General features: G+C 40.6%; 1 protein-coding gene across 1 annotated transcript in view; it reads left to right on the plus strand.

Moving 5' to 3' along the window:
• Window positions 1–11,744, plus strand: part of SLC9A3 (solute carrier family 9 member A3) — a 122,655-nt gene that overhangs the window by 102,128 nt on the left and 8,783 nt on the right. Inside the window, exons 10-15 of the mRNA XM_042473597.1 lie at window positions 2,460–2,589; window positions 3,699–3,814; window positions 4,944–5,073; window positions 7,162–7,335; window positions 8,842–8,899; window positions 10,124–10,231. Coding sequence (XP_042329531.1) covers window positions 2,460–2,589; window positions 3,699–3,814; window positions 4,944–5,073; window positions 7,162–7,335; window positions 8,842–8,899; window positions 10,124–10,231 — 716 coding nt within the window. The remainder of the gene's footprint in view (window positions 1–2,459; window positions 2,590–3,698; window positions 3,815–4,943; window positions 5,074–7,161; window positions 7,336–8,841; window positions 8,900–10,123; window positions 10,232–11,744) is intronic.

The following is an 11,744-nucleotide window of genomic DNA, read 5'->3' on the forward strand; positions in this document are numbered from 1 at the left end:
CAGTCTTTATTCATGGCTTCAGCTATTTGTTTGTCAAGGTCTTTACAAATACTCGGATTATATATACCAGCTCTTTCTGCAAAGTTGTTGGATGGTTCATAAATGAGATTATGGGCAAGTTGGAGGTGAGGCATGTTATCTAGCTTCCCTTTGCATTAGAGCACATGATAAAGGTGATTAACAGAGTATTTAAAAATGTTGTGTGCTTTCAAGTTATTTCCAATGTATGGCAACACTAAGGGCAAAGCTGTCATGGTTTCTTAGCAAGATTGTTTCAGAGTAGATTTTCCATTCGTTTTATCTGTGATTGACAGAATGTGACTTACCCAAAGTCACTCAGAAGATTTCCATGGGTAAGTGGGATTCAAAACCTGATCTCCCAAAGTCCCACTCTAACATCCTAACCACTACACCATGTTGGGTTTTTTTGGGGGGGAATATATATGATATAATTACTAAAAGCATGTAATATCCTATTGATTATTATGACTTTAGAATTTTAGTTAACATTTGGAAATCTGCATCTTTTTGCCATGAAAATTAAAAATGAAGTCATGGGCCTGTTACAGACTGCCAAAATAAAGCTGCTTCGGGTCTCTTTGGAAGTATGCCGTTTAAATGATGCATGCATCCGAAGAATCCTGAATCTGCACCAAAGCTGCACTCCAGTGCTTAGGAATGGAGTGTGGCTTTGGCACGATCTCCGGACTCTTAGGACGCATGCATCATTTAAATAGCATACCTCCATAGAGATCCGAAGCAGCTTTATTATAGCTGTAACAGGCCTTAGTGTTCAACAGCATTATAGCATGGACTATCATAAAAAATATGAAACAGTTCTCACAATCATCCCCTTCCCATGTGTTTTTCAAGGCTATTTGATTTATAAATACTGTCAGCTCTCTAACTGGCTGTTTCACAGAGAATGCTAGACAAAACTGATGGTAGAGCCAGCAAGTCTGTTATGAGTTACAATTGCATCAATTAAAAAAAACAACTTACAATTGTTTTGTTTGTTGTTGTGTGCCTTCAAGTTGTTTCTGACTTATGGTGCGACCCTAAGGTGACACTGTCATAGGATTTTCTTAGCAAGTCTCTTCAGAGGGGGGTTGCCATTGCCATCCTCTGAGGCTGAGAGAGTAACTTGCCCAAGGTTTACATGGCTGAACCAAGATTCAAAAGCTGGTCTCCAGAAGTATAGTCCAACACTTAAACCACTGCACCACACTGGTTCTCTCTTTCATGTTACACCTATTTTTGCATGAAATAAGATACATTTTGTATAAAGTTGTTGTTGCTGCTGTTGTTTGTTACTTATATTACTGCTGCTTTACTATGCCTAGAAACATATTCAAGGTATGATACGTACTGAGGCCAGAGCTTGGAAATTTTCTTCACAACTTATTGCAGCCCCACCCTAGTAACTCATTACTGTTAACACTTGGGGAGGGGGGCACAGCATTTTAGTAACTCATCACATTACATGTTGATTTTTCATTATTTTTTCATTACTTTTTTATGGTAAGAAACCATGAAAGCTTAAAATGTGAAATTTTGACATCAGAATGCCCCCAAGAACAGTTTTGTCGATAAAAAGAAATGAGGAAAAGGTAACAATACTTATTACTTATTACATGGGAAAAGAAACAATGGCGGGATACCCACCGCCATATAGTACGTACTGTATACGTACTAGGGTTAGGAAGGGGCGGTGCTTCCGCACCCCCCTAACCCTAGTACGTATACAGTACGTACAAGATGGCGGCGCCCCTTCCACATGGGCGCCGCCATCTTTACGTACTGGATGCATAGCATCCAGATGTGTCGCGGCGCCTATGACGTCGCGAATGTGCCTGTGGCGCCTCGCGACGTCATAGAGGCGCCGCAGAAAGAAGCTCCGAAATGGAGCTTCTTTTTTGCTCCGCGCAGGAGTCGCGCGGTTTGGCTGCTGCGGCTCCCGCACTGAGCAAATGGCGGCGGCGGGGGAGCGCCGCAAAGCGGCGGTTTGTATCCCACCATAAGCAGCCACCCTTATTTTGAAAGAGAAAAGTTATTATAGCTTCAAAAGGTCAGAATGTAAGACAACAAATAAATCTGACAATTGTTATGCATTAGTTCAAAACTGATTGAGACTGAAATCCTATGCCCACTTTTGTGGGCATAAATCCCATTCCACACAATGAGACCTACTTCTGAATAAACATGTGAAAGATCACATCAGGGCTAGAAATCATGTCGTCCTCCAGATATTGTTGAATTGTAGCTCCCAGCATTCCTCACCACTGACTAGGGCTGCTGGGAGTTGCAGTCCAACCACAACTGAAGGGCCCACTGCTTCCCAGCCATTAAAATGTAGATGGGGTTGCTCTTGGAATGGTCATAGTCTTGGTTAGTTAAACATGAAAAATACTAAACCTGTATTTAATTTATAGCTTTTGTTTTTGTGCTTAAATCATTAGGTGGTCCAATTTCGACAGACAAATCCTCAGCAAACTACTGATGAGAAGATCTGCTCAGAAAACCAGAGACCGGATTCTTAAAGTTTTCCGTGAACTCAACTTGAAGGATGCCATTAGCTATGTGGCAGAGGTAATCCAAAATACATTTTGTGATGAAACAGATTTTTATCTTGCTTAGATTTGTTTCCAACCCCATGCTAAATTAGTAATATTTAAATACTTCCAATCAAAACTGAGCAACGATTGCAATGATTTAAATTCAAATGTTTTGTTTTGATATTTAGAGCATAAGTGTGTAGATTTCAGGCTTGTGGGATGATTTGTTTGTACTACAGCCTTTGTTTAAAAACCTCAAAAGAAGGAAATTCCACAACTCTGAAGGAGTGTGGTCCCAAACACACTGCAGAATAATCCAGTTTGAGACCACTTTAACTGCTCTGGCTCAGTGCTAGGGAATGCTGGGAACAGTAGTTTTGTGAGGCCTTTAGCCTTCTCTGTGCCACAATAAACTACAATTTCTGTCATTGCCATTATATTATTTTACTTTTATAAAGTCACCATAATGAGTTCCACTTTGAGAAGCAAAAATAACATCATTGTGTTTTCCATACATGATTTTTTTTTTAAAAAAATCCTGTATCTGTAATATGTGGCAGAGATTAAATATTTGAATCCTGTGTTTGGAGAAAGGTGGCGTAAATGCATACAAAGTATAAAGCTTTGAAAGAAAAAGGAATCACTTTAAAAATAAATAAATTATAGCTTCAAGAAACAGTGTGAAACTATGGTGCGGTACAGAGTGTCAAAAAGAGGCACTGGGGAGGCACCTCTCCTTGCAACCAAATTGTGCGGCGCTGCTACACAGCAAGAAAGGAGTGCATGGAAGCGGCTCCTTTTTTGCGATGCACTTGCACAGCACAAAAGTGCTAGCGACAATGTGATGATGTGCCAGTGGTGCAGCCCCATTTGGATGGTGCTGCGCAGCTGCAGCGCGCCCATGATGTTTCTAGGGTTGTGGGGCGTGTGCACATCCCACCCCCAAGCAACCCTAGCACAGCATGGGTGCACCACAAAGGGCCCGTCTGTACTGGGTCTATGATCCCATATTTTGTAACTTAAGATACTTGTGAGTTAGTGTCAGCATCTCTCCCTCCTGAGTCTTCTGGTTGAAAACACTGTAATGAAGTGTGTGTGTGTGTGTGTGTGTGTGTGTGTGCGCGCGCATTCTTTGTTGAACAGGGAGAACGAAGAGGTTCTCTGGCATTCATCCGCTCCCCAAGCATTGACAACACAGCCAATGTGGACTTCAGCATTATGAATCAAATGAATGGAGAACCTTCTGTGTCCCAGTTACTGTAAGTAGATTAGAAGCTTGTCCCATACTTTGTCTGTCAGTGGCTTGAAAGCTAACATTACATAAATAAATGGGAGGGGAAAAGGAAAATGTACATTTTTGTAGAAATCTAGCATTTTTAAAGCCCCACTGGTTTTAATTGGAGAGAGTTTTTTAAAGGGTTTAACACTCTTTTTAGGACTAGAATTCAGGTGTTCAGCCCAGCCTTACCTGGAACAGAATAAACTCTTCCACAGTCTCAGCTGAAGTGATTCTAAGGCGCAGGACAGACTGCTGACACCTGATTTTGCTCCACAAGGACAGTGCAGTCCCTGCGGAGCAAAAAGAACCCGACGCCACACGGCGTCTATGTCACAGTGGCGGTATCCCGTGTACACAGGGCACTGCAATTGTTTCAGCGCCGTGCCATACTAGAGATGTCACGGCACTCCTTTGGTGTGGCGTTTATATGCTGCATGCTGAAAGGAGCACTAAAAAGTGCTGCCACCATTACAAAGGGTGGCTTTTTGCCATTTCTTTTAGAGACGGCAAAGCGCCGGATTGGAGCTGTGTTGAAAGGGGTGGCGAGACGCTGCTCTAGTGGGGTGGTCTATAAAGCCCTAATTGGAAGAAAAAAATTGGCAGCATGAGCTTTCATAGACTAAAGTCTACTTCCTCAGATGCATTAGTCACAAAAGCTGCCAACCTCTTTCTTCCAGTTAATCTCAAAGGTGCTACTGTATCCTCTTCAAATGTTATCTCTGACGGTGTGGGTTTAAGAGAAATCCTTCCTTCAACAACGTCAGAATTTAGCTGTTCAGCTGCTTACAATAGTGGGAGGAGCATCATGGACCAGAACATTTAAGAGTAATCCAGAATTCACTAGTGTATATTCACAGGAAACATATGTTTCTTTTGAAAGTGCTTGTCTCACTCTATCTATAAATCCTCAGTATAATATAGGCAGCAAGAATTTATTAATTTTCTTCAAGAGATTTGCATTCCCAGCTCCTGCCAAGTCTGAATGTACAGCAGGATCTGATCATGGAATTGTACCATGGGAATAAAGTTTTCAGTTTTGTAGCTGGCAAGTAGAAGGCAACGAAAAAACAAACTTAACCACTTTTTTTGTTTGTTTTATTTTGTTTTAGGAGAGAAACTGCCAGTTCTGTCTGCCTTGATATGCAAGCACTAGAACAGAGAAGAAAAAGTATCCGAGATGCTGAAGATATGTTCACCCATCATACTCTACAACAGTACCTATACAAGCCCCGTCAACAGGTGAGATCAGGGCTGCCATAATAACTGAAGTCAGAATCAAAGGGATTCAACTGTTCAGGGTTTGGATGTTTGGTGGGGAAAGAATTTAAAATTGACATTATTTTAAAACTTTCGTTTCACACTATAAGCATCTGATTTTCACATTTTCACTGACAGTTGAATTTCAAAAGTGCCCTTCCATATCCAGGACTTATCTTCCAGTTGTAGAAGAGCTGTATGAGAAATTAAATCTAGAGTTGTTATTTTGTCAACTTTGTTGTGAAAGCATCTTAATGGTGAGAAATTTGGGCCAGTATTCTTTATCAGCGATCATGAATACAGAACATTTATGGATGAGTAAATCTAAGTAATTGTTCCATATTCATTATTGTTGTTGTGACACTATTGTCATTTCTACACTATCACCACCATACACACACACAACCCTTACTGGGCATCAGCTGCATGGGGAGAAGGAGGTCCATTCTGCCAGCGACCAAAGCACAGGTAAATGACATCTCCATCAGATCCGATCCAGGAGAGGTTACTTATCTCCAAAACAAATGCAGAAATAATCTCAGGATTCCCTAGCACTGAGTCAGGGCAGTTAACGTGGTCTCAATCTGGATTATTTCTGAAGTGCGTTTGGGACCGAATAAGGATGCAGAAGTAACCTGGTTGGACACTGCCTTAATTGCCAAAGCTCCATGTTATGGAATTGTGGGAACTATAGTTTGTTGGGGCACTAGAGCTGGTTTGAAACCACTTTAACTGCCATGGTTCCATGCTATGGGATTCTTTATCTTCTTTGTGAAATCCAATTTTTCTTGTGTATGTGAGAGGAATGTATTTACATGGTCTGTATAGCTGCAACTGTTTCAGACAGTTTTAAACTAAACATTGGCTGAATCCACACTGCAGAAATAATCTGGTTTGACATCACTTTAACTGGCATGGCTCAATGCTATGGAATTCTGGGGTTTGTAGTTTTGTGAGACATTTAGCCTTCACTGTCAGAGCTCTGGTGCCACAATTAACTACAGTTCCCAGGATTCTATAGCATTGAGTCATGACAGTTAAAGTAGTGTCAAACTGGATTATTTGTGCACTGTGGATGCTGGAGGGGAAGAGAAAGGTGATGAGGACAGTTTTCTGACTCTCTCTTCCTCAAATACATTCATTCATACACAGTCCCACACACAATTTCTGTCTCTGTCTGACACACACACACACACACACACACTCAGTCATACTCTCTTCATTTGTGTGTAAGACTATATGTGTAAAATTTACATATTATTATTATTATTTAAGTGTTTATACCCTGCCTGTCAGCCTTAAAGGTGCTCAGAGTGGCTTAAAATTGTTATTATATTTAATTAGATCATTCCCTGCCCTCAGTCTTACAATCAAAAAGACATGACACAAAAAGAGAAGGGAATGGTGGTGGGGAAGGGGATCAGGTCCAGCAGTTCTTCTCTCCCTCTGAGGTCTGACATGTGCTGAGTTAGGAATTAAATTTAAATAAAATTTTCTCATTTGCATGATAATTCCTTATAAAATGTTAAAATATGAATATGCATGAATATGTGAACAAAATGTACACATTAAATAAAATATTTGTATTCATATACTGTGTTGAGTGGGTGACACCTTGTCAATGTATAGATGTAAAGGGAGTCACAAGGGTAAAAACCACTGACCTAGCCTTCTTGCTTCTAGCCATAAGGTTGATGAAGAGCAGAGCAGAGCAGATGATGAACCATGGTACCACAATGGGCTGCGGGGGATGGAAAGAGAAGGTTAACTAAGGTCCAAAACACACTGCAGAAATAATTCAGTTTGAGACTGCTTTAACTGCCATGGCTCAGTGCTAGGGAACCCTGGGAACTCCAGTTTGTTGTGGCACCAGAGTTCTCTAACAGAAAAGGCTAAATGTCTCACAAAACTACAGTTCCCGGAATCCACTAGCACTGAGCCTGGGCAATTAAAGCGGTCTCAAACTGGATTTTCTGCAGTGAGTTTTGGATCACTGTTGATTCAGCAATTTTTTTTCTTTGCCTATGTAACTGTTTCTAATTTCTGACTTTCTTTTGGTTTGGGCTACAGCACAAGTTTTTGTACAGTCGCCATGAAATAACTCCAGATGAAGAAGATAATAAGCAAACCAAGGAGATTTTCCAGCGAACCATGAGGAGGCGCTTGGAGTCTTTCAAGAGCACCAAGCTAGGTTTCAACCCCCCAAAGAAGATGATGAAGATGAAGAATAGGGGCCAAAAAAGAGTAAGAACAGAGTGTCTTATGATTGCATAACTAACATCAGTGAGGAGATCTGAGGTCTGAAAATGTTAAGTCCATGTTAAGTTTACTAGGTGTCCAGCAGATCAGACTGTCGGCCCTCTGTATTGGAGAGCTAGCGGCAGATAGTCCTGCCCCATTATTGTAAATGATGGTGTGTGCATGCAGCTGTGCCAGTGCAGCCACATGTGTGATGATGTCTGTTGAAGATAATGAGATCTGAGGTCCATATTTCTTGGTATCTGCGGGGGTATCCAGAACCGAACTCCCACCGACACCGAGAGCCAACTGTACAAGCTATATGAGAAATTACACTTATTTGTTTAACTTTTTTTGATTCATCTCAGAATGTCTCACAAAATATTATCATGCTCAAGTCTAGCAAAGAGTAGAAATTACATGGTGCCCAGAAGCTGCTATCAAGGTCCTCTAAGACAAGGGGCCAAGCAATTGGAACGTGTTCAACCCATGATGAAACTAGATTTTCCTTGGTAGCTGTTGCAATTGCCCAGGGAAGTGGACCTGAGAAGCTGAACAGAGATAAATATATCACTTGGAATTGCATGGTTGGTTTTTAAACATTACAACACAAAAGGTATGGGGAAGGATCCAGACTGAGTCTAGGACATAAGAACTGAGGCTCAGTAGAACACATGACCAGCAGGGCCCTTTATTTCTTTGTGGGCTTTTATAAGGGACATAGAAGGTTTGCTACATAAGGAGCATGCTTCTGTAAAGAGAAGGCAAGAAATAAGAGATCCACTCACTCCGCAACATTGATAGAAAGTAATATGTTGCCATTTTTACTTACAACGCATTTCGTACTTCAGTGATATCACCAAAAGATCAACAAAAGATGGGACCACAAAATATGCAGACTATTGCTGCTGTGTTGGTAGAATTTTAGGATGATAGATACATGAAATTATGAAAAGCAGTTTATAGGAACAGACTCTTGATCAACAATATTCTCCAAACCAATAGGTTGTACTTTATGGCTGCAGCTCCAATCCTTTGCACATTTACTAGAGAGGAAGGGCCACTGAGTTTAGGGGACCAGGGTTTGGTAAACATGCCTAATATATTTATCTGCGGAGTTGCTTTTTTATATGGAAGTAGTGTTTATATCTTGGAGACTGCCAGGGAATAGCTTACTGAACCTCCTATTGTCACCACCATGACTGAGAATGGAGAGGGCGACACCTAGTGTGTAGCACTGAAGTGAACATAGGAGTTGGTTCTTTATGTCAAGGTTAAAAAGTGATAATATGACAGGGAGAGGAGGAGACAGAAGTCCTACCAATGTCATACTCAGGCAGATGAGGCATTTCTAATTCTGATTTATTTTTATAAATGGATATTTCGATTTATAATAAATAATAAAGTGCTGGACACTGTAGAGATGGCCAAGTTGGGCGATACTAAAATATTTACTTTTCTATATCTAAATGCTAGAAAGGATTTATATGTCATTTTGCTTATTTATTTCAGAAAAATAGCAATATCATGCCAAATGGAAATTTGTCCACAGAATTCATAACGGAGAAAGGTAAATACGCGTTAAAACAATCTTACGCGATTATACATTTTAGAAAGTTTAGCAGTGAAAAAAGTTGGATTGCATTGATGAGATGATGCGTGACTAAATTCAGTCAAAGACAAAAACATGCAAATAGTGATCTTCTCAGATTTCTCAGAAAATAAAACTTGAGGTCAGAGCCATTGTTCAATGGCAGAGCACTGTTTTAACCACCAGAATTTCTCAGGTTCAGTCCCTGCCATCTCCTGGTTGGAATGGGAATGACCCTTATCTGAAAACCTGGAAAGCCACTGCTAAATACTGTCAACAGTCCTCAACTAGATGATAATGGACTGGATATAAGGTTGCTGCTTCTATACATGAGCCTTTTTGCGACTCTTTTTTGCGCCCTCGAAAGACCGGATTGGGGGATGCAGTGTGAGGTTACCGCAGCCTTGAACTGGCTAGGAAATGGAAGGTATCCGGCCACTCCTTAGGGGCTGTATGTACAGCCCCTTAGAGACCTGGGTATGTTCAGCTTGGAGAAGAGAAGAATGAGAAGTGACATTTAAATATCTGAAGGGATGTCATGTACAGTAGAAGATACAGTGAGCTTGTTTTCTCCTGTTCTGGAAACCAGAATGAGGACCAGTGAGAATTACAACCAATGAGAATGAGAATTACAAGAATAGATATTAGGAAGAAATTCTCTGCTATAAGAATTGTTCAGCAACGAAACAGACTGCCTTCGAGCAATGTCTGTGCAATGTCCATAAGAAGATTCTATGATGCTATAATTCTATCCAGGGTCCATAAAACATAATATTGTAGGATCACAATAATTCCCTTGTCTTATCAGCGTGTTAGTGTGTGTTACATTCACATTTAAGCACCAGTTTTAAATTAGTTTTCAATAATGTGCGAAAAGATACATCACTAGAACGACTTGTAACAGATTATTGATAAATATCTACTTTATATAGTTAAACCCCCATATCTATGGGGGATATGTTCTTACAAAAATTGCTGATAATGGTGAACACTATATTTTTGTGGAAGTTGACCATAGATTTGCACTGGAGGAGCTCCAGATGCCTAACGTGGTGGTCTCCAGCGCAACTGTACAGTCAACTTCCACCATTATGAGCATTATCACCCTTTTTTCCTGAATGTGGGTAAATGAAACTGCAATTACTGAATTTATGGATACAGAGGGCCATACAGTAATTATTTTGTGTTTCCCCACCCTGCTAGAAGTTGAAATTTCTGAACCAGAAGAAAATGATTATGATTCCCGACAAACAGGGAGAGCAATGGACTTCTTAGCTAATGTCACCAAGCAGAATTTCACAGACACAGGAGGTGAGTACATTATTTTACCTGTGCAGTGTTTTTTGAATTATAGAAACATTTGGTTTAGTTGCTGTATATTCTCATTTGTGTATACACTGTCAGCTCTCGGTATCCATAGGATTCTGCATCCACAGATTCAACCATCCACGGCTTGAAAATATATATATATATTTAAATCCCAAAAGCAAACCTTGATTTTGCTATTTTATAAAAGGGATAGCACTTTACTATGTCATTGTATAATAAGACTTGAGCATGCACAGATTTTAGTATCCACTGGGACAGGAACACCCCCCCCCCCGTGGGCCAATTATATGCAAATTCATGTGTGCACATGTGTCAAGCAGAATGCAGGAAAAAAAGAGCCATCTGCTAATACTGTGGAATATGCACAGCAGACAGTGTTTCAACAAAATAGGGTATAGCTTCTCTTAAATGGGTAAAAAATAGCTCAAACAAGCATTCAGATCAAAAAAGTGTTTATACAGTGCACCGCGCCATAGGCAGGCCCCTATACGCAGCTTCCACTTACAAACGGAAGCCGCACAACATGAGAAATAAATGGCGCACCTCGCTCTCCCCCACGCGTGCAGAGAAGCTCAGTTGAATGGAACTTCAGCTTACATCGTTTTCGGCTTACGCGAGGGGTCCGGAACAGATTCCCCGTGTAAGCCAAGGGACCTTGTATTAACATACTTATGAAGGCTGCTAGAGATAAAAACAGTTTAATGGGTATATCAACCCTCTTGCACAAGGTCATATACTAGATCTAATAATATGGAACTGCAGGTTGAGAAAGCTAATATTTGCTAAATAAGAACTCAAGGCAGACTGATTATGGAAATGTCAAAATGAGGAATTTGTATGTTGTATGTGGGAAGAAACATGGGTGCTACTGAAAACAGTGGGACAGAGGGACCACATAGAATTTCACTTCCTGGTTGTCAAGGATACTTGCATGAGTACAGGTGCCATGAGCCTGGACATCCAACTTTGGTTATAATCACAGTGTGACAAAAGCCTCAAGTCTTTTAAAGACTCTTGAGTGCCTCATTGGTCAGAGGTGACCAATAAATGATATATTCAAAGGTGCTTCTGAATTACTGATACAGAACAACAGGGGAAATGAATGGAAGCTTAGCTCTTTTTTTGATCCCTGAATCTATATTTCATTTTAAAAAAGAAATGAAAAAGAAGAGCCCTGAAACTTGGCTTCTCCTTAGGAGATTTGGGAAAACAAGAAAAGATAAATTAGGTAAAATACTGTGGCTATGATCTACTTGGTTGGTTGAAGATGACCATGGCTACCAAGGCAGATGAAAACAACTTCTTAAAAATAGTGTAAAGGTTGTACTGAACTTTGAGACCTATAAAGCAGCCTCCACATTCCCTGCTTATCTAGCATTGTTCTGGATTCAGAGCAGGTAGTGCAGGAGGACACAAGCCACTGGGGGCTCCAAAAAGGGAAATCAACAGGTTGATCATACCACATGTGGACCCAGATCACCTAGAGATAAATGCT

The sequence above is a fragment of the Sceloporus undulatus genome, chromosome 6 (assembly GCF_019175285.1).
Source record: "Sceloporus undulatus isolate JIND9_A2432 ecotype Alabama chromosome 6, SceUnd_v1.1, whole genome shotgun sequence".
Lineage (NCBI taxonomy): Eukaryota > Metazoa > Chordata > Lepidosauria > Squamata > Phrynosomatidae > Sceloporus > Sceloporus undulatus.